General features: G+C 47.6%; 1 gene segment (V, D, J or C); it reads left to right on the forward strand.

Moving 5' to 3' along the window:
* The first annotated feature begins 9,411 nt into the window (after positions 1 to 9,411).
* LOC102457694 (Ig kappa chain V region Mem5-like) overlaps positions 9,412 to 23,913 on the forward strand; it is a 48,212-nt gene continuing 33,710 nt past the window's right edge. Inside the window, 2 exon segments of the V gene segment in view lie at positions 9,412 to 9,492; positions 9,729 to 10,026. Of these exon segments, the coding sequence occupies positions 9,444 to 9,492; positions 9,729 to 10,026 (347 nt within the window).

The raw sequence follows: 23,913 nt of genomic DNA on the forward strand, positions 1-23,913 counted from the left end.
TCGCTTCACCAACTCCACACACTGAGCCTCTGCTTTAGGAGTCTAAACTCGATGCTTTGATCTCACTGGCCTCTCCCTGCTACTTTGAGCAGCCATCCCCGATTCCGTTTCCAGACTAAGGCGATTTTGTTGAAGGGTTTGTTTCCACATGGAGCAGGCCAGATGCTGGAACTGGTAAATAGGAATCAGTGCAGCTGCACCTGGTGTAGACGAGGATGGGCAGCAATGGAAAAGGTACAGCTAATTGGATTCACCCCTGCTCATTCAGGATCATCTCTGCTTGAAGATCCCCTCATCCGCCAGTATAGTTGCTCTGTCAAAGAGAGCTCGAACCATTTGTATTGCTGTAATGAGATCTCCAATGTAACAGTGATACTAGCCAGTATCACAGCATTGAAACACTGAGAAATTGTATTCCCAGTCATCCTGGACAACAGTCACTTTACATGCAGGTTGGCGTCTGCACGGCTGCCTAGCTGCACTTGCTTAACCCACGAGTCTGTAAACTAGGCACAGTGTGTCCTATCTGAGCCCAATTTGCATATGTCACACCCAAGCAACTATCCTCTGCATCTCTGAGCAGTTATAAATGTTCCATCACACAGCATCAGACCAGTCAGACGTAGAAAGATGAACTCCCAGGCTCAGCTCATTTGGCTGCTCGTGCTCTGGATCCAAGGTAAGAATCAATTTAAGGTTTGAGTTGGATCACTTAACTTACAATGAGCCATGGAAAAAGATGAGCTCATCATTGGCATAGAAAGACACATGGAAATATTTAAACACACAATATAGTGTGTATTTTGGTTCGCTCTAGTATAAATTATCAATATTTATACTATATGTATTTGAGAGAGAGATTATACCTGAATCTATTAATTTAATGTTCTGTTTGTTAATTCAGGCTCCAGAGGGCAGATTGTGCTGACTCAGACTCCAGAATCCCTGGCAGTGTCTCCTGGAGACACAGTCACTATCCGCTGCAAAGCCAGTTCCAGCCTCACCACTGGTGCCGATAACCGCCTAGCCTGGTACCAACAGAAATCAGGACAAGCGCCAAAGCGCCTTATCTATCTTGCTTCTACCCTGCAATCCAGGGTCCCAGCCCGGTTCCGTGGCAGTGGCTCTGGCACCGATTACACACTCACCATCAGCAGGATTGAATCTGAAGATGCTGGAGATTATTACTGTCAGCAGTATCACAACTCGCCTCTCACAGTGATACAGACCCATACGAAAACTTCCCCATTCTGTTCCTTTCAGTGTAGCAGCTGCTGCCTATACACAGTGGAACTGCTACGCTGGATTTCAGACAATTTCGATCATACATTCAACATTAGGCAGAGTCCCCTGCTCTCACTTCTGACCTTTCCATAAGACTGTTGTGTTGCCTCTGTCAAAACCAGAGTCCCACTGCCAAGCAGCAGCAGATATCCAGGCTGTGTCAAATCACTGCAACTGAGCTCTCCCCGATCTGCTCTGGGCTGTGTCCCCAACTCTGCGCATTCCTTGGGGAATCCAGAGCTTCTGGCCCAGTAGCACAACGTGGTGGGTTGCCCCAGAGAGCAGGTAGATGGGGTCATTGATATGATCAGCCCATCAAGACAGGGAACCCCTCACAGTGATTTTTTTGGCCAACATAACTAAATGCAGTTCCTAACTGTCAGGGTGGTTAAACACTGAAATAAATTGCCCAGGGTGGTTGTGGAATCTCCATCTCTGGAGATACTTAAGAGTAGGTTAGATAAATGTCTATCAGGGATGGTCTAGACAGTACTGGGTCCTGCCATGAGGGCAGGGGACTGGACTCAATGACCTGTCAAGGTCCCTTCCAGTCCTAGTATTCTATGATTACAGATCCCATTTCCACTAACATTGCAATACAAGTCCAACATAGCAGCTGACAAATGGCAACTGCTGTAGAAAGCCTCTAGAAATAACTCGTAGAAATAGAACCAGCTGACTGGCTGCCTCCCTCCTCACACAAGTGTCAAGACAGTGGGACCCCTTTTAGCACAATATGGTGGATATCCTTAAACCTGTTCCCAGAAGAGAGACAGAGAAAGATTCACAGCACTGCTTTTCCGGAATCACTGCAGACATGTTTGTTTCTACATATGAGTAACCTACAGATCCTGGTTCACATTTCAGATAATCTCAAATAAGAGAGGAAAAGAGCTGCCCCCAATTTTTAGCTAGGAGCCCTATGGCACCTTCTTTTCCATTCACTCAGCCATGGGCAGCAGCACATCTCCTGTGCTGTGCACTGGGTTGTCAAAACATCCATATTAGAAGGGACGTCCCTTGTTACTTCAATTCTGTACAGTTTAAGTTCAGAGTTATGAAGGGGGAGGGGAGACAACAACTATTCATCTCTCTCTCTCACTGATAAGAGGACCAGACATCTTATGAGCTTGTTCTGTATAAAACTGTCATGCAGCGCAAGAGGGATTAATCGAGGTTTCTAGTCCCACTGGGGCTGTGATGCTGGGTGCTGGGCCAAGTCCCTGTAAATGGGCCCTCCTAGGGCTGAGCTGCTCTCAGTGTCTGTGTTGCTCTGCTGTGGGCTGTGACCCACAACTCTGGACGCTGCTGAGAGAAACCAGAGCATCTGGTAGCACAAGATGGTTGGGAAGCACAGAAGACAGATGGATGGGCTCAGTGATATGATCAGCACATCCACACCCACTCACAGCTGGATCTCTGTGACTGAACCTGTCACGGTGATTTTTTCACCAATAGAACTAGATGCAATGACGCAGCCATGAAATTGCTTCTGCCACCTGAGAATGTGTCTCTCTGGGAACTGGTGTAAACTGGGCTGGCAAAAACACTTCAATACGGCAGCTGCACTAGGATCGTTTGCTGGTCCAGTCAATTGTTATAACTCTGCCAGCAAAACTTCTCACATTGACAAGGCCCAACACACTGTGGAGAAGAGACTATGCACACACACAGGTGTCTGATGTACAATGTTATTATAGACGTTGGTAAGCAGAGCTGTATGCTAGGGAAGGCTGGGGATGACAACCAAAAAGAACATCTGCCTCTACAATGACCAGAGTTGGGGTCACGGCCCACAGCAGAACAACAGACCTGCGAACCTCAGTCAGCTGGCACAGTCCAGCCGCAGTTGCTGTGTAGTCACAATCTGAGAGACAGCAGGGTCACAGCACAGATACCAGAGCTAGCCTGGTTGGTGAGGCAAGCACTGATGGGCTCTTGTAAGATGATGGTTTCCTTCTGGCAGCAGGATGTAGGGCTATTGAAAGTTACCTTTATAGTAACATATTGTTTAACCTGGTTAAACAGAAGTCTGGGGGTATTTCAAACCCAGCCGTCCTGAACAGATCTGCACCATCCTTGAAACAGAGTCAGGAAAGTGATTAGGCCCAGTCGGGATTCACAGGCAAGCATCCAGAGAGGAAGATCGGGGGTAGAATGGCTGTCCTGGCAACTCAGACAACAGTGCTGAATACGGATGTATGTGACTAGTCGACTAGGGACTCGACTAGTTGCTTTCTCCCCAAATTGCTGCCTCTATTACAGAGAGGGAGCAGGGGGGGGGGGGGCAGGAGCCAGTGTTGAGTGGACATGCTTAAAAGCCGGTTCCCCCCTGTATCGACTCCTTGGCGGGGGCAGGGTGGTGACGGGTACAGTGGGGAACTGGTGGTGCTTCCGCCTTTGAAATGTAGCAGAGCAGAAGTGTCAGGGGAGCAGTGTGCAAGGGGGGGAAGGGACTCAAGTATCCCCCCATTGGCTCTACGCTCCCAGCTTTAAATATTTCAAAAGCAGGAACGTGCTCCTCACAAACGCATTGCCCAGAAGGGGCTCTTGTACATCTCAAAAGCTGGGAGCATGGGGCCAGTAAGAGACTGCTTGAGTCCCCCACTTGCCCATTGCTCCCCACAGCACATCCGCCTTCGAAACACAGCAAGAGTGGACGGCCTTCAGTTTCTGTTCCTCATTCTAACAGCTGTTTTCCTGCAGCCAGTCAAAGTTTCACACCAACTGCTCTGGTCTCAGACTGATGGAGTGTCTGTCAATTTCAGGCACCTCATCCCATTGTCCTCTCCTTTTGGTTATGTCTTATGCACCCTTGCTGAAGACACGCCAGAGGGGACTGGAACTTGTGGTACCAGCAGGGACTGGCCCACAAACCATTGACACCAATGGAAAGATTCCTACTGATGTCAGTGAAGTTTAGATCAAGATGCAAGAATTCTTCCTTGCAGCCCCCTCTGAGCATTCCTGAGTTAAAACAGCAATAGTCCTACCAGGGCTTTATTGGCAGCACTGCCTTTTGCAGGGACTGGACCTGAACTCCAGAGCAGTACTGGGTTTACAATGGAATCATGGGGCCCGGCTCAGATTCTGCATGAGGCTTGACCCAACCTGCTGCACTGGTTCTGCATCTCGAGGTCCCACTAGTCTGCTGTCTGCCTCTAGTCCCTCCCCATCCTTTGCTCCCTCCCTTCTATCATCTCACAGGCCTGCTGATGACTCTTCTCTGCCCCCCTGGACCTGTCCATTGGCTCCTCTCTATCCTCTGGCTAGACCTCACTACTGTTCCAGATCTGAGTGGTCTCTGATTCCCATCATCTGTTGGAGGCCCTTCCTCCAACCCTCGAGCTGAGCCTCTGGAACTAGTCTCCATCCATGTCAAGGGCAGGAGGATGCAGCAATTGGCGGCTAACAGGTACAAAGCTAGCAGAGTCTAGAAGGTTTAAAGGGGCATCAAACTCACCGTTGAAATGAAGGAAGAGCTCATGTTACTCTCCAGCAACCCACAATGGTGGACACGTGAAATAACCCAGATGGGTGCTATTGGCCGTGTCCAGCCTCCCTCTGGCAGGGGAAAAGTCACAGCGACTCGGGACCTCAGAGGAGGCAATGGGGCAGGTGTCAGGTTCACAAGTGGACTCTGAAGGCAAAAAACACCCCCCCACACACATTTCCTCCATTCTGTGAGGGCTTTTGATATGTTGAGGGATGGGGCAGAGGTTGGGGGTTAAGGATTTAGTTTGCTTTGAGCCAAACGGGTATGGCCTATTGGAGGTGCTGTTTGGCTGGAATTCCTTCCATTGAGCTCCACCCCATTACAATGTGCCCAGTTAAGGATGGTTCCCCACTTATGTTCAGAACTTAAGAATTGAACCTTCGGGAGCATCACCATGCATCTGACTGTGCAGTGCTGATCAACTAACCACAAAGAGTCCAACACTACACTTATGAGACATTCAGAGCAACAGGTTGGCCACTTAAATGTATGCAAAGCATTTTCTCTGAAGTTCTTAGCTATACACTCAGCCTGTAGAAACACAGGGACATATACTACCATGACAAAAATAACAAGCATTTCAAAGACTCAGGAACTAGTTCAAACCATGATTCAGTTCTTTGAAGTCAGTGGAGAGAAGCACAAGAAAGATTAGAATCCGGCCAATGTAACCTGTGGAAGAGAGCTGTGAATATCATATTGATTAATTGTATTATTTTAGAATATGTGCCGTGATTTTTATTGTTCTAACAACTTTACATGAATGAGGGACCCATAATTTCAGAGGCCCAATGTATAGGCAAGGTGCTGCCATCTGGTGGCCATTTTATCAAGGTTTATTTTCATTTGCTGAATGACCAGATACAAAAGCTGTGGGGAGAAAATGGAGGAGGTGAGGAGACAGTCCCCAGTGTTGGGTGTCTCTGTCCCCATAACTGGGAGGTGGCTGACCACAGGAACAAACTGGATTCCTCATGCAGGCCAGCTGCTCTTGTACAGGCCCACTGGTGTAAAGCAGCACTGAGCACCTGAAACAAAACCCAGTGAAGCCGAAGGAAAGACTCCTGACTTCAAGCCTTAATCTGTTCCAAGTTCACCCATGTACTGAGTGCTGGCCAGACTTGCGCACAGCTACACACACTTCTCCTCCACTCCATGCACACAGGGAACACACTGTCCCATTGTTGCGAGGAGGTTTCTAGCACAAGAGGGCTACTCGCTGCAACCTCAACAAAAATCATGATCTGCAAACACGTATTCCCAGGCAACCTGACATGTGTCATTTCAATCCCTACTGAGGGAGCTGTACACCAGGGTCCCCCTTCTCTTTTTGTGCATGTCCTTAAGTCTCTTCCTAGAAGGGACCAAAAGAAAGATTCGCTGCACTGCTTTTCCTGAATCACTGTAGACAAGTTTGTTTCTACATTCCAGATTCTAATTCACATTTGCAGAGGAAAACCAATTCTTAGCTGGCAGCACAATTGCACCTTATTTTGTATTCACTCAGCCTTGTGCGGCAGCACTTCTCCTGTCCTGTGCATTGTTTTGCCAAAACATCCTTATTAGAGGGGACATCCCTTGTTACTCCGTTTCTTTACAAGTTGAACCTCTCTAGTTTGGCACCCTCGCAAGCTGACCTGTGCTAAGCCATAAACTTTGCTGGACCATGGGAGGTCAATATTGTCTAACAGCATTACCAGCACTGCCACTGTTCATAGAGCTCTTAGAACACATCTCATGGTAAATTAGAGCTAAACAACAGAGAACACTGATAGCCAGGACTGGTGGCTGTAAACAACCTTTTTGGGACTGTGGGAAACTTGGCTATGCCCATTCTAAGTGGACTTCTAGCTTACTATAGTCATGCTGGGCCATGGAAGTTGCTGGTTCAGAGAGTGCCGGATTAGAGAGGTTCAACTTGTACAAGAATATCAGTAATAGCTGAGTGCTGCAAAAAGCAGCAAGAAATACTCCTGCTGAACATAGGTGGGTTCTGCTTATTTTTATTGATGATAACAATGATCTCAGGAGGAGGAGGAAGAGTGGGGTACAGGGGTACTAAAAATACTCCCTTATTTTTACAGTGTTGCTAACTCAGGATGTTACTGTTCGGTGCAGGTCTTTAATTGTCAAGTCAGTTTCTTCATAAAAATGACTGCAGCCTCCATTGCCCATGTGTATCCCCACTGAAGGCACAAGAGAGAGGACTGGAACTTGTTCTAAAAGCGAATCATCACACTTCTCCCACCCTTTCCTGGGTCCTTTTGCAAACAGCCCTCACATGCTGGGACATAGATTCCCTGTGCAGGTGGGAGCATTTCATTACCTGCTCTTGTTAAGTTTCACTGTATCACTCCACAGTGAAAGCAACCAATGACAGTGTTTTATTTAGACGCAGCACTGCTCAGACAAACCTTCCCAGGGCCCTTCCTGGTTTTGGGCTAGCATCCCATTCTATAGGAACAACTGGGGGAAAGGAAGAAACTCCTGTCTTGATCAATGCCTCATGGGAATCAGTGGAACAGGTTGGATAAGAATTCTGACCTCCAGCTGTCCAACCTTGTGCCTATGCTTCAACATCCACCATGCGGGGCTAGACTCTCCCAGGGATTTGAATCTCAGGGTACATCTACACTAGCTTGCTCATTCGAGCTAGGTAGGATAATGAGGGCAAGCGGAATTGCAAATGAAGCCCGAGATTTATATATCCCAGGGTTCATTTGCATGTTCCCGGGCGCCGCCATTTTTAATCCCCCTTAGTCTGAACTCCGGTGCCGCGTGTAGCCGCAGGCACGAATAGGTAGTTCGAATTAAAGATCCTAATTCGAACTACCATTACTCCTCGTGGAATGAGGAGTAACGGTAGTTCGAATTAGGATCTTTAATTCGAATAACCTATTCCATGCTGCGTGTAGCTCCGGGCACGGAGTTCAGACTACGGGAGATTTAAAAATGACGGCGCCCGGGAACATGCAAATGAAGCCCGGGATATTTAAAAGCCTTTCATTTACACCAATTTATAGATGTAAGTAACCAACTACTGTACAAGCCACAACAATGGGCCATGAAAGGCACTGGTAAGCTGTGGAGACAATGGTGGGGGGTGGGGGATGTCCCTACTAAGGATATTTATAGTGACTGAAGGAAAAAAAACTGAAAAATCCTTTAAAAACTGGCAGGGTTTGAAGTGAAAGGCAACAGTAACTAGCAAACAGTTCTCAAAGTGTGGTCAGTGGCCCACTACTGGGCCGTGGCTGCCTGGCAGATGGGCCATGGCTTGAGTCCTAGCCCTGCCATCCCCTGCAGCAGGGAGTCCATGTAGGTGCTCCAGCCCCACGGCCACCCCTACCAGGTTGCCAGCTTCCCACTGGGTGGGGACCCAAGTCTTGCAAACTGGATCTGACCGACAAGGGCAGCAAGTTCCTGCAGACTGCCAGCGATGACACAGGTACAGCTAATCGGATTCACCCCTGCTCATTCAGGATCATCTCTGCTTGAAGATCCCCTCATCCGCCAGTATAGTTCTGTCAGAGAGCTCCAACCATTTATATCTCTGCAATAAGGTCTCCAGTGAAACAGTAACACTAACCAGCACCAGAGCAATAATGCACACATCGACAGTAACTTCACAAACAGGCTACACTGACTAACATTTTCTTGCCTAGAATTTTTACATCAGCTAAACAACGTGATTTCCCTACTACTTTAAATTATTGCACTCCCTCCTTCAGCCTCCCAACATCACTCTTACTGGCGCCTCAGATTGCGTCTGCGTACTTCAAGATGGACTCATTTGTCAGTGGCAGAGCTGCCATGTTGGAGGAGCAGCGCTGGTATCCTGAGGGCTGGGCAGGCTGGAGAGGGAACAGGGCTGAACCCTGGAGGGAAGGACTCACTTCACTCTACAGCAGCGCTCAGGCTGGTGCACACGGCATGACAACAGTGGCAGGCTGCATGAGAAGTTGTGTCCTTCCTGCTAGTGGGGAGTTAGCAACTACATGGGGCATTAAGTTGAGGGCTACAGCAGACTGCAGAGAGTTACAAAGTGGGGGAGACCAGCTGTTCATCCCCCTCTTTCATTGATAAAAGGAGTAAATCACTTACGCGCTTCCTGTTTATTAATCTTTTATGCAGAATAAAATGGATTAATCTGGAGTTTTGGATGCACTGAGGCTGTGAACCTGGGTGCTGTGTCAAGTCCCTGTGACTGGCCTTCCCAGGTGTGTGGTCGACTGCTCAGTTCATGACTCCGGTGTTTGTAACTCTGAGGTTCTACTGTACCACTGATACCCACAGAAGACTCACAAAGTACAATATAATTCAAAGGAAGCTTCTCAGATTCTGGCTCAGAGTAACCAGTGATGCAGACATCCACACTGGTCATTGCATTAAAGCCTGTATTGATAACAGGAGCCATATCTAGCTCCATGCAGACAATACCCAGTTCCATCCATAGGAGCTGTATTCTCAGACCAAAGTCTATATGCGGCCCTTTCTCTGTACTCTCAGCAAGGGGGCACAGCAAATGCACATTTACATGGAGAAGCTGCTTTGCATATTTCTGCCTAAGCATCATTTCCTTGCAATGCACAGCAGCTATAAAGTTTATTTCTTCGACGCTATACCTTAGATTCTCAGTGTCTGTCAGACTAGAGAGACAATTATGATTTCACAGAATCATCTGATCTGGCTCCTTGTTCTCTGCATTCAGGGTAAGATCATCATCAGAGGAGATTAACACGATCTCTCACTCATGATTTAATCATCATAAATTTCTGCAAATCCACATTACTTCTTCCTTCCATAAACTCACAGCGAGATAACGTTCCATTTGGAACAGGCCTGAATGTAACTAGGTTGTCTCCACGAAGTTTAGTTACTAGAGATTTGCAGATTCCATTTTGTTGTCCTTGTTAATTGTTGTTAATTTGAAATTCCTCTTATCCAGATGCCAAAGGACAGGTTGTGATGACTCAGACTCCAGAATTCCTGGCAGTGTCTCCTGGAGACACAGTCACTATCCGCTGCAAAGCCAGTTCCAGTGTTGGCAGCTGGATGGCCTGGTACCAACAGAAACCAGGACAAGCTCCTAAACTCCTCATCCACAGCGCCTCCACCCGTCCCTCTGGGATCCCAGACCGGTTCAGCGGCAGTGGATCTGGCACTGACTTCACATTCACCATCAGCCGGGTAGAACCTGATGATGCTGCCAATTATTATTGCCAACAAGGCAATAACTTACCTCTCACAGTGATACAGACCAGTACAAAAACCTCCCTGATGCCTTCTGTTTCTGTTCCTCTTAGTAACAGCTGTTTTCCTGCAGCCAGGCAAAGTATCACACCAACAGCTGTAGTCTCAGAGTGGTGAAGTGTCTCTCACTTTCAGGCGCCTCACCCCATTGTCTTCTACTCCTTGTGGTCATTTCTACAGGTCCCTCAAAATAGCAACAACCAGCCAGAATTTACAAGGTGCTCTATTAACACATGCTCAACAGCTTCCTTTAAAATACAGAATTGTATTTGCTCTTACAGTCTGGTTCCAATCTCCCACTAACATTGCAATACAAGTCCAACACAGCAGCTGAGAAATGGCAACTGCCATAGAAAGTCTCTAGAAATTACTCGTGGAAGCAGAACCAGCAGACTGCCTTCTCCCTCCCACCCTCCTCCATACAAGCATCAAAGCAGTGAGATCCCTTTCCACACTATGTGGTGCATGTCCTTAAGCCTGTTCCCAGAAGCAATTTGCCCCCCACGAGAATGTCTGAAGTCTGAGGTCTGAGAATTTTTTTTATGGAAGGGGCCCCTGAAATTAATTTGTCTCAGGCACCCTGAATCCTCTGGGCAGCACTGGCTCTTAGAAGACATTAAGGGATAAATTAGAGTTAAACAGCATCATAGAACACAGAGTCAGGCCTGGTGGCTGAAACACACTTTATGGGACCATGGGAAAGTTGGCTATGCCCATTCTAAGTGGACTTCCAGTTAACTACAATCATGCCGGGCCACAGGTGTTACTGGACCAGAGAGTGCCAGATTAGAGCGTTTCAACCTGTACAACAAGATCAAGTTGCAGGGTGCTGCAGAAAGCAGCAAGAAATACTCCTGGTGAACATAGGTGGGTTCTGCTTTATCATTAATAATGATTACAACAATAAGAGGAGGAGTGGGGCAGAAGGGTGCTAAAAATGGTCCCTTACATTTCCCGTGTTGCCAACTCAGCCGGCTACTGTTCTGTGTGGGTGTTTAACTACTGCAGCCTCCATTGCCCTTACGCATATCCGCTGAAAGCACAGCCGAGAGGACTGGACCTTGTGGTTAGAGCAAATCATCACACTTCTCCTGCCCTTCCCTGGGTCCTTCTGCAAACACCCCCCACATGCTGGGACATAGATTCCCTGTGCAGGTGGGAGCATTTCATTACGCGCTCATGCTAAATTGGATGGTATCACTCCATAGAAGCACAAAGCAACCAATGACAATGTTTTACATAATACCTCACTGTCCAGACAAACCTTCCCCTGCCCTTTAATGTTGACTTATGAGGCGGATATTACGCAGCTGGCAGTAGCAATACGACAATTTACACCAGCTAGGGATCTGGCCCTTTATTGTGAACTCGTAAGGGGCCACAAAGGCCACTAGGCATCCAACTCGCTTCTCCAACTCCATGTACTAAGCCTCTGCTTTAGGAGTCCAAACTCGATGCTTTGATCTCACGGGCCTCTCCTTGCTACTTTGAGCAGCCACCCCCGATTCCGTTTCCAGACTAAGGCATTTGTGTGAAGGGTTTGTTTCCACACGGAGAAGGCCAGATTCAGGAACTGGCGAACAGGAATCAGTGCAGCTGCACCACTGTTGCTGTCCTGGTGTAGACCAGCAAGTGCAGCGATGGCACAAATACAGCTAATCAGGACTTACCCCTTCTCATTCAAGATCTCTGCCTGAAGATCCCCTCACCCGCCAGTATGGTTGCTCTGTCAGAGAGAGCGCCGACCGTTCGTATTGCTGTAAGGAGATCCCCAGTGTAACTGTGATACTAGCCAGTATCACAGCATTGAAACACTGAGAAATTTTATTCCCAGTCATCCTGGACAACAGGCTGTTGTCTGCAAAGCTGTCTTGATGCACTTGCTCAACTCACAGCCCCATTTCTTCTCTCTAAGCGCAAGTCTGTAAACCAGGCAATTTGCATATTTCACACCCAAGCAACTATCCTCTGCGGCTCTGAGCCGTTATAAATATTCCATCACACGCGTTGCAGGTTGTTGATCAGCATCAGACCAGTCAGACGTAGCAAGATGACCTCCCAGGCTCAGCTCATTTGGCTGCTCGTGCTCTGGATCCAGGGTAAGAATCAATTTGTTTGAATTGGATCACTTAAGTTACAATGAGCCATGGAAAAAGATGAGTTATATCACTGGCATAGAAAGACACAGGAATATTTAAACACACAAAATAGTGTGCATTTTGGTTAACTGTATTATCAATTATCAATATTTATACTACATGTATTTGAGAGAGAGAGATTATACCTGAATCTACTAATTTAATGTTCTGTTTGTTAATTCAGGCTCCAGAGGGCAGATTGTGCTGACTCAGACTCCAGAATCCCTGGCAGTGTCTCCTGGAGACACAGTCACTATCCGCTGTAAAGCCAGTTCCAGCCTCACCACTGGTGCCGATAACCGCCTAGCCTGGTACCAACAGAAATCAGGACAAACGCCTTATATATCTTGCTTCTACCCTGCAATCCAGGGTCCCAGCCCTGTTCAGTGGCAGTGGCTCTGGCACTGATTACACCCTCACCATCAGCAGGATTGAATCTGAAGATGCTGGAGATTATTACTGTCAGCAGTATCACAACTCGCCTCTCGCAGTGATACAGACCCGTACGAAAACTTCCCCACTCAGTTCCTTTCAGGGTAGCAGCTGCTCCCTATACACAGTGGAACTGCTACCCTAGATTTCAAACAGCATTTTGATCCTACATTCAACATCAGGCAGAGTCTCCTGTTCCCACTTCTGTCTTTTTCATAAGACTGTTGTGTTTTCTCTATCAAAACCAGTGTCCCACTGCCAAGCAGCAGCAGATATCCAGGAATGATAGGAAAACATCTCAGTACAGGAGAAATCAGTGATGCAGAGTCTAAGAATACTACAAATAACTGGTTTTCTTTACAGATCGACACCAGTCCTGAAACAGGTGACCACAAACAGGAGGCAAGCAAACCCCGTTCAGCATTCTCATCTTAATACCAATGCCCTTATCCTAGGAAGCAAGTCTGCCTGGAGAATTTACCCTAATGAGAGGCCAACACAAAGAACAAACTTTCTGCTATTCTCACAGTTTCTTTTCCTCAAAAGTTACCTCAGGGTGCATCACTCCATGTCTTCCCAAATCTGAACAGCTGTGCAACAGCACTACCCCGTGCCATCACTACAGTGAAGTACGCTGTCCTCTCTGAAAGTTTGCTGCTAGAGACAGTTTATTCAACAGACTTCCTCTCCATCCCGTTCCACCCCTCTTCTCCCCACCCTCTTCCAGCAGCGGCAGATTTGGGGGTGTTTCTTCCTGAATAAATAATTGTGCTCCGCAATTCTCCAAAATTATTCCTATTTGTCCCAACTCTGAGTCTTTCAGGATTCAAGTGGGTACAGTCCTCCCAGCGCTTTGTTGGAGAGGCTGGACCACATTCTAGAATTCTAGAGCTAGCAGAGCCTAGACTAGTGGAAGGGGCATTAAGCTCACCTTTGGGAACAAAGGAACAACTTGTGCTACTCTCTTGTGCCCCCCCAGTCTGCTAGAGACATGGAACAACACAGACGGGGGCCACTGGCTGTGTCTAGTTTTCCTCAGACAGCGGGACAGTTGCAGCAACATGGAGCCTTTGAGGGAGCAACTGGACAGTCACCAGGTTTACAAGTGGGCACAGATGGGAAAATGCAAACACACATTTTCTCCTTTGTCTCAGGGCAGATGGGAGCAGAGCCTGAGAGCAGTGGATTCATTTGCTTTTACCCAAGCTCATGGTGACTATTGGAGGCCCTGGTTGCTTGGCTGGGGTCTCTTTCCACTGAGCTCCGCACAACTGTGCTGTCAGCATCCACATCCCTGTAGAGAGCAGTCAAGCACTGAGATCTTACAAGCTAAAGGTACAGCCTAAGGAAGCAGGAACAAAGACAAAGCTTATAAGACAGCAATAAAGAGGATGCTAAGGGCTAGAATTCCTTTGGGTTTGCACAGCCTGTTTCCCCTAAAGAGCTGGATTAACCCATAGACTAACAAGGCTACAAGGGACACAGCCAAGGCCAGGTGAAGGGGAGCGAGTTTACTCACACCGTCCGACTGGAGCATTCTTGCTTGCATTTTTCTCTATAAATGGGGGGAAACATTCAGCAATGTGGAGTCTTAGGAGACTAAACAATGTCTTTTATTCGCATGTAAATCCCACAGCTGGAACAGAGATGACCAAAGAGAGCATGCAGTCTAATCCTTCTTTCAGGAATCTCATCCCAAGAAAAATACCCGTATCCCAGAAAGCAAACCCACCTTAAGAATTTACTCAAATCAGATGAGACAAAGCACATTCTTCTACTGCTCTCAGGACCTTTCCTCAGAACTCTACATCACCAAAGCAGTCATACAGCAGATCTTCCTAAAACTGAATATTTGCTCTCACGAAGGAAAAAACAAAAAACACTTGAAAGATTCTATGTAACAATGCCACCTAGTAACACCTGCCCTGACAATACAAATACAGAAGCTTCGGGGGGAAGCCAAATCCCCGATGGATCGTATGGTGTGTTCTGGATAGTAGTGGGAGGCATGTAGGTAACTGTATGAGTCAGTGGGTTTTCTGTAGAGAGTGGTATCTAATTTACCATTGGTGATTTGTACTGTGGTGTCCAGGAAATGGATCTCTTGTATAGAATGGTCCAGGCTGAGATTGATGGTGAGGTGTAGGTTGTTAAAGTCTCTGTGGAATGTCTCCAGTGTTTCTTGGCCATGGGTCCAGATCATAAAGATGATACACTGACTCATACAGTTACCTACATACCTCCAGCTCCCATCCAGAATGTACCATACAATCCATTGTCTATAGCCAAGCCCTTTGATACAACCGCATCTGCTCTAATCCCACTGACAGAGACCAGAAACTTCAGCATCTCTACCAAGCATTTATAAACCTTAATTACCCACCCAGAGAAATAAAAAAACAAATTCAAAGAGCCAGACGAATACCCAGAAACCATCTACTTCAAGACAGACCCAAGAAAACCAACAATAAAACACCACTTGTCATCACCTATAGCCCAACTTAAAACCCTCCAACACATTATCAATAAACTACAACCTATACTGGAACAGGATACTACTCTCCAAGAGGCTCTGGGAGACAGACCCATAGTCTCCTATAGACAACCACCTAACCTCAGGATGATTCTTACCAACAACCAGAAGACATACCACACTAATACCAACCCTCGAAGTCTCGCTTGCAACAAACCCCGTTGCCAGCTTTGTCCACATATTCACTCTGCTGACGCCATCATTGGACCTAACCATTTCAGTTATAAGATCAAGAACACATATTTCTGCTCATCCAGAAATATAATTTATGCCAACATGTGCCAACAGAGTCCATCTGCTACGTATATTGCACAAACGTCAGACACTTCGCCAAAGAATCAATTCACATAAAACAGACATCAGACAGTTTCACAAAGAAAAAACAGTTTCTTGCCATTTCAACCAGACTGGGCATTGTCTCAAAGACCTAACTACCTGCATGCTGCTTCAAAGAGACATTAATACAAGACTTCAGAGAGAAGCCTCTGAACTGTCATTTATGCTAAAATTTGACACTTTTCGAATGGGTCTTAACAAAGATGCTCCCAAGCCCCAGAAGATGGAGAACCACGGGGCTATTTTGACAGAAGGGGTCCTTCTAGCCACTCACCTAGCAAGGTGTAAATGCTATTTTTCCAGCTTGGGATTCGGGGAACAGTCTGATGTTTTCCTTAAACTCCCTCCCATCTGTCAAAGGGCACTTACTGCTGCATCCTTCTCTCTGGCAAGAGGAGTGAATAGTTAGCTCCTTGTACAGGCTGTAACTCCCTAAACCAGGGCTCTCTGGTCCAGCAAGATCTGAAGTACAGCAGGACCATGGATATTCCAGGACCAGAGAGCCCAGGGGCAGGCAGCCCAGTAGTGACTTGAGAGGCTTGGGATGGAGGAGGGGGGCTGGTTAGGTGGCATAGGAAGCCCCACGGCAGGGGCTCAGGCTGTGTGAGGAACTCTGTGGCAGAGCACAGGTAGCACAGGGAGACCAACAGCGGGGCCAGGAGCCTAGTGGCAACGGTCTAGCCAGCTTGGGCAAGGGGGTCTAGCAGCACAGCCGGCTAAAGGTAGAGAAGGTGGACAGGGGTCGGAAGCAGAGATGGTGGGTGCCTAGGACATCTGTGGCAGGAGACCTCCCTAGTCTGGCAAATTCCCTCCTTTCAGGACTGGTCGGGTCCCCAGGGTGCTGGACTACAGAGGTGCATCTTGTGCAGCTTGACCTCTTCATGACACTAGTCCACCACAGTAGGCCACTACTTTCTTTTCTAGGAGCTGAACTCAGCCAGTACGGCTCTTCTAGGTCCTGGCGGCAACTGCAGAACTCAGGCCTAGGACTGACTGACAAAAGAGGCTTTGTTTCTGTGAAACATTTAGAAAATGAAAAGAGTCTGATTTTTCTTCTCCCAAAGACCTAATTTATTTTAGACATGTTCAGTGCTGTTGCAGAGAACAGTTATCCACATTTCTCTAGAGCCACAAAGGGTAGGACAAGAATATAATGGGTTTAATCTACAGCAAGAGAGAGTAAGAAGAAAACCTAATAAGGAGACACAAGCAACAGAGCAGCTTTTGAAGAACAGGTTCGCCAAATGCCTTTCAGAATGTTCTAGATTTAACCTACCGACCGCTATACTTACCTGCATGCCTCCAGTTTCCATCCCGGACACACCACACGATCCATTGTTTACAGCCAAGCACTGAGGTACAACCGCATATGCTCCAACCCCTCAGACAGAGACCTACACCTACAAGACCTTCAACAAGCATTCTGTAAACTGCGATACCCACACGAGGAAGTGAGGAGACAGATTGACAGAGCCAGACGTGTACCCAGAAGCCTCCTGCTACGGGACAAGCCCAAGAAAGAAACCAACAGAACACCACTGGCCATCACCTATAGTCCCCAGCTAAAACCTCTCCAACGCATCATTAGTGATCTTAAGCCCATCCTGGACAATGATCCCTCGCTCTCACAGGCCTTGGGAGGTAGGCCGGTCCTTGCCCACAGACAACCCGCCAACCTGAAGCATATTCTCACCAGCAACTACACACCGCACCATAATAACTCGAACTCAGGAACCAATCCTTGCAACAAACCTCGGTGCCAACTCTGCCCACATATATACACCAGCAACACCATCACAGGACCTAACCAGATCAGCCATACTGTCACTGGTACATTCTCCTGCACATCCACCAACGTAATATATGCCATCATGTGCCAACAATGCCCCACTGCTATATACATCGGCCAAACAGGACAGTCCCTACGTAAAAGAATCAATGGACACAAATCTGATATTAGGAATGGCAACATACAAAAACCTGTAGGGGAACACTTCAATCTTCCTGGACACACAATTGCAGATCTAAAAGTAGCCATCCTGCAGCAAAAAAACTTCAGGACCAGACTTCAAAGAGAAACTGCTGAGCTACAGTTCATCTTTAAGTTTGACACAATCAACTCTGGATTAAACAAAGACTGTGAATGGCTTGCTAACTACAAAAGCAGCTTCTATTCTCTTGGAATTCACACCTCCAGATCAGCTGCTAGAAGTGGGCCTCATCCTCCTTGATTGGATCCACCTGGTCATCTCCAGCCTGATCCTGGCCTGCATATTTATTCCTGCTTCTGGAAATTTCCACTACATGCATCTGACGAAGTGGGTCTTTGCCCACGAAAGCTTATGCTCCTACACTTCAGTTAGTCTATAAGGTGCCACAGGACTCCTCGTCGCTTTTGCTAGATTTACTGGGACCTTGGGCCTGTCTCAGCACAGACGGCTGCAGTAGGTGGCCTTTCGAGATCCCTTCGTGCCCTATGAACATTCAGAGAAAGAATTCTGTGGAGGAAAATAGAGCAAAATAAAAAAGGGACATGAAAATGTTGGCTTGGTTGAAAGAGACACTGCTCATTAAAAATGGAGAAGCTTTGAATCAGTCCTTAGTTCTTCTTCCTCACGTGGTCATGCTGCCTATACATTCCCAGGACGTTTTAGTTCTGAAATGCTCACTCTCCCAAGCTTCATTTAGCACAGGCAGTATCATTGGAAAGAACTGTTTGTATCCTCCTCTCCCTACTTTCAATTTGGGGTTTCTGTCCTTTTTGCTCCACTCATCTGAAGACATGGGCTTTGCCCACAAGAGCTCACGATGCTATGTATTTATTGTTTTAGCCTCTAAGGTGCCACAGGAATACTCCTTTTGTTTCTTTTAGGTGACCTACTAATATGGCTACCCCTTAGACTGTCTCCGGAGGATGAGGGGGGCTGTTTGGGGAAATCCCTTGCTTTGTACCTGAGGACAAAGCTGTAGCTGCAGGAAGGCCGATCAAACCTCACATTAGCCATTCCAGTGAGATGGTGACTGGAGAGGAAGCAGCCGTGACACTGAACTGCACAGCACAGGGAGGTTTTTGTACTGGTCTGTATCACTGTGAGAGGAGAGCTTTTGCCTTGTTGACAATAATAATTTCCAGCATCATTTGCTTCCACCCTGCTGATAGTGAGGGCATAATCGCTTCCTGATCTGCTGCCACTGAACCGGGCTGGGACCCCAGAGGGCAGGGTAGTGGCATAATTACTAAGGAGTTTAGGAGCTTGTCCTGATTTCTGCTGATACCAGGAGACACTGCCAGGGATTCTGATATCTGGTAGGTCACATGAGACTGGATTGTGTGTTTTCCTTAGTGAGGCCTGGCTATTGTGCGAATGGTCAGCTTTAGGCAGGTGTATCAAAGACCCTTCCACCTCAGTTCGTTTGTTCTCTCTTTCTCTCTTTCTCTCAGTGGACCCTCACAGTGGACCTGTTGGTTTAATCCTTACCCAGGACCCAGAGCTCCAAGAGCCAGATGAGCTGAATCTGAGAGATCATCTTGACACGTCTGACTGGCCAGACACTGGTCAACAAGGTGTAACGAGTCACAGACAACTTTTAAACAGCCTCAGAGCGGCGGGGGGTGGGGAGGAAGAGGTGCGGGGGTGGGAGTAACTTAGATGTGAAATATGCAGATGTAGTCTAGGTATGAAAATCCCTATCCCATCCAAAATCTTCATCAACAGGGATGAGGCACTAACGTAATACACGAGGGCAACTTGTGGCAACTCCCTCACTTTTATGTTGAAATGGGACTCACCACTGTTATCGCTGACTGCTTCTATAGCCGTTGAGTCCACATTGCTAAGTGACAGTCAGATTCCTCCCTGTCATGGCAGATGTTGTACACAACTGGTTCAGGCTCCTGATGTTTACCTTGTGTTGAAATTGGATTGTTTAGGGTGGGAGGAGTATTAATGATCTCAACATCCACCTACCAGCAAGGGATGGGAGTCCCCACCCTGACTTCAATAGCAACCAGACACCTTCTCTGGTTCCCTCCCTCCCTGTGCGCACGCACACACATACAGAGCCAATTCAGTATCTTACAATTTCTCATATGGAAAGTAATCACAGCAGCTACAGGTTGTACAACCCTGATCCAGCACCCTCAGGACCTGACTGGTCCCACCAAACTGATTGGGCAACAAAACAGCAAGTGAAATTTAATATTGATAAATATAAAGTAATGCACACTGGAAAAATAATCCCAACTATACATACAATATGATGGGAACTAATTTAGCTACAACTACGAGAGAGAGAGAGAGAGAGAGAGAGAGAGAGAGAGAGATCTTGGAGTCATTGTGGATAGTTCTCTGAAAACATCCACTCAATGTACAGCAGCAGTCAAAAAAGCCAACAGAATGTTAAGAATCATTAACAAAGGGACAGAGGTTAAGACAGAGACTATCTTCTTGCCTAATTAAACCATGGGACACCCACATCTTGAATATTGCATACAAATGTGGTCGCCTCATCTCAAAAGAGACATTGACTCTGGAAAAGGTTCAGAAAAGGGCAACCAAAATTATTAGGAGTTTGAGAACAGGTGCCATATGAAAAGAGATTAAAAACTGGGACTTTTCATCTTAGAACAGAGGAGAATAAGGAGAGATATGATAGAGGTCTTATAAAATCATGACTGGTGTGGAATAAGCGAAAGTTATTTACTTGTTCCCATAACATAAGAACTAGGGTTCACCAAATGGAATTAATAGCGAACACTTGTAAAAACAAACAAAAGGAAGTATTTCTTCATTCAGTGCAGAGTCAACCTCTGGATCTCCTCTCCAAAGGAGATGGCGAAGACCACGACTTTAACAGTCTTCAAGAAAGACCTAGATACATTCCTGGAGAGTAGGTCCATCAGTGGCTATTAGCCAGGATGGGTAGGAACGGTGTCCTTAGACTATGTTCGTGAGAGGCTAGAAACGGATGACAGGAGAGGGATCACTTGATGATTACCTGTTGTGTTCACTCCCTCTGGAACACATGGGCATGTCATCCTTTGGCACGCCATTGGCCTCACGTGTCAGTTTGCACAGAACAGGTGCGTTGCATTTGCTATCCCCGCCGCATGGGATTTCTCTGCTCTATTTCAACCCCCAGACTCCGCTCAGCAGTCAGACAGTGAAAGGAGCAGTAGGATGAGCACACGGGCCCTTCTCACCTTGCTGGCTGCACTCTGCATCGCAGGTAAGCCTAACGAAAGAGAAATAATCCAAAATGAAGCCAAGAGGACGGATAAGGAGGATTAAAACTGCAGCTGGTCTGAATCAATGTCAGTGGCACTTGGCCAGTCTCCCCTACCAGGGATGTGGCTCGTTATGCTTTGCTTCCTCAGATCATTTGCACTCCTCTGGCGTTACCTAGACACAGGGGATTGTCATGGGCTGGTTCTTTTTACTGAAATTAAATGAACACATGGTAAGATCAGGTCACTATTTATAAGGGCCAGCACAGCTGAGATTCTTTGCGTACAAATATGTTAATGATTTTGTGGATCTGTCTCAGTCTGTTTCTCCAAGAACATCTCCTAAATGGTAAAATCGAAGGCCACCAAATTTCGTGCGTGGCTGCCTCCTAGCCTAACGTAGAGCCGAGTCTGGGTTTGGGCGTGCCAGGAAAATGGGATGTGCTTGGAATGGATTGTTTTTCCTAATGTGGAAAGGGAGGGGGCTGGTCGGAGAAATGCTTTACAGCAGGATGACCACAGAGCCCAGCCATGTTATACTGCAGAGAGACATCAGCAGGTGACTGGCCAGCCGCAGATGGGGCTACACGTGGCTGGTCACTAGCCCCCCTAGGCCGAACAGTGCCAGACAGGCAGGGAGCCCTCACTCCACAGTTGCCCTGGACCCCAGGACCAACCTTGGGGGTTGGAAAGAATACCCTAGTGCCCCCCGGAGTCTCACCTCCCCTGGACCAGTTGAAGGCCGGATTGGGGGGATGCTGGAGACTTCACCCCACCCTAAGAGCAGCTGCAGGCTGGAATGGGACTGCTGGAGTCCTTCCTCCCAACCACTCTGCCCTCCTAACCAGATGCAGGGGAAGATCCTGAAGGCCTTGCCCTTGTTCCAGACCGGGAGCAAGCCAGGGGCACAGCTGGAGGCCTCACCATCCCCCCTGCACTAGCTGCACTCTGAGACAGGGCCACCATGTCGAGGGAGGGGGAAGAAAGGGAAGAAGGGGAGTTGCAGCCACAACTTACCCCAGTCACTGAAGGTTTTTTCTTTTTGACAACTAGGGAGTGAGGCAAAGTTCACAGCCTGCTCTGGCTGCCAGCTGCCACCGGGAGGGTGGGCACAGGCTGTGATCTCTCCCTCGCTTCCTCCTCAGCAAGCAGAAAAATGCAGCTGTAGCCCCTCTCTTACACCTGAAATGTCATCGCCGACCCACCCCGTCGCCTGCCCTGAGCCTCCTCCTCATATACTCCCACCTTGACTTTTACATCCCCAGAACTCCTGCACCCACCCCCTGCCTGAGCATCTCCAATATCCCAACCTTGACTCTTGCATTCCTGTCCCCAGCCCTAACTCCTGCACCCTCCGCACATCCTCACTCTCTGCCCTTAGACTCCATGCACCTCCCCACGCTTAAGTTTCTCACAGCTACTTCTGTACGGCCAACTCCCCTTCCCTAGCCCCCCACGGGCCTGGGCTGTAACTTAGAGGGTCAAACGAAGAATACTGAGGAGATTCGCTTTGATTTGTGCCCCATTATTTCCTCTGACTGACGCCATGTTCTTTGTGTTTCTCTTGTCCCACCCACGCAGGCAGCAGGGGGCAGACTGTGATGATTCAGACGCCAGAATACTTGGCAGTGTCTCCTGGGGACAGTGTCACCATCATCTGCACAGCTGGCTTCAGTGCAGACGGACGGATCGCCTGGTACCAACAGAAACCAGGGGAAGCACCGAAACTCCTGATCTATGCGTCTCACACCCGCGTCTCTGGGGTCCCAGACCGGTTCAGTGGCAGGAAGTTGGGCATTAACTACACACTCAGTATCTCCAATACCCGAGGCGAAGATGAGGCAAGCTATTACTGTCAAGAGTATAAGATTTACCCCTTCATTTTCGGCGGAGGAACGCTCCTAAAAATCATACCTAAGTACCTTTTCTCAATGTTCTTCAGTATTTCTGTGTCACCTTTGTCCATTTTCATGGAATTTTTGTGTTGGGGTAATTGATGTTATGATTATCTCATAGTGATAAAAAATGCTGCTAGCCAGATCTCCGGCTGATGTATATCAAAATAGCATTGCCCTTCTCAAAGACTGTGACTCCTCTAGAGTTATGCTGATACACACTAGCAAAGGGTCTGGATCATATCTCAAATACATAAAATGTCGCTGATGCAGTTAATGGCCTCAATTGGGAGGAACTGAAGTTCTTGTAGAGGGAACAGGTAGCAAAGAAGCCCTCTGTGATACAGACCCAGACAAAAACTTCCCCACTCTGTTCCTTTCAGTGGAACAGCTGCTGCCTATACACAGTGGAACTGCTACCTTCGATTTCAGGCAGTATTTTGATCATACAGTCAACATGAGGCAGAGTCCCCTGCTCCCACTTCTGACTTTTTTATAAGCCTGTTGTGTTGTCTCTGTCAAAACCAGTGTCCCACTGCCAAGCAGCAGCAGATATCCAGGAATGATAGGAAAACTTCTCAGTACAGGAGAAATCAGTGATGCAGAGTCTCAGAATACTACAAATAACTTGTTTTCTTTACAGATCGACGCCAGTCCTGAAACAGGTGACCTCAAACAGGAGGCAAGCAAACCCCCTTTCAGCATTCTCATTTTAATACTAATGCCCTTATCCTAGGAAGCAAGTTTGCCTGGAGAATTTATTCTAATGAGAGGCCAAGAGAAAGAACAAACCATTCTGCTATTCTCACAGCTTCTTGTCCTCACAGGTTACCCCAGGAAGCATCGCTCCATGTCTTCCCAAAACTGAACAGTTGCTTGAAGAGCTATGCAACAGCACCACCCGGTGCCATCACTACAGTGAAGTATGCTGTCCTGCCAGAAAGTTTGCTCCTAGAGACAGTTTGTCCAACAGACATCTCCCCGTCCCCACCGCAGTAGCTGATTTGGGGGCATGTTTGCCTGAATAAATAATTGTGCTCTGCAATGCTCCAAAATTATTCGTATGTGTCCCAACTCTGAGCCATTCAGGATCCAAGCTGGCACAGTCCTCCCAGCGCTTTGTGGGCAGGGCTGCCCAGCGGAGAGGCTGGACCAAATTCTAGAATTCTAGAGCTAGCAGAGCCTGGACTAGTGGAAGGGGCATTAAGCTCACCTTTGGGAACGAAGGAACAACTCGTGCTACTCTCTAGTGTCCCATTCTACTAGATACGTGGAGCAGCACAGATGGGGGCCATTGGCTGCATCCAGTCTTACTCACA

Source organism: Pelodiscus sinensis, chromosome 4, assembly GCF_052426305.1.
Source record: "Pelodiscus sinensis isolate ZL-2025 chromosome 4, ASM5242630v1, whole genome shotgun sequence".
NCBI classification, from domain to species: Eukaryota; Metazoa; Chordata; order Testudines; family Trionychidae; genus Pelodiscus; species Pelodiscus sinensis.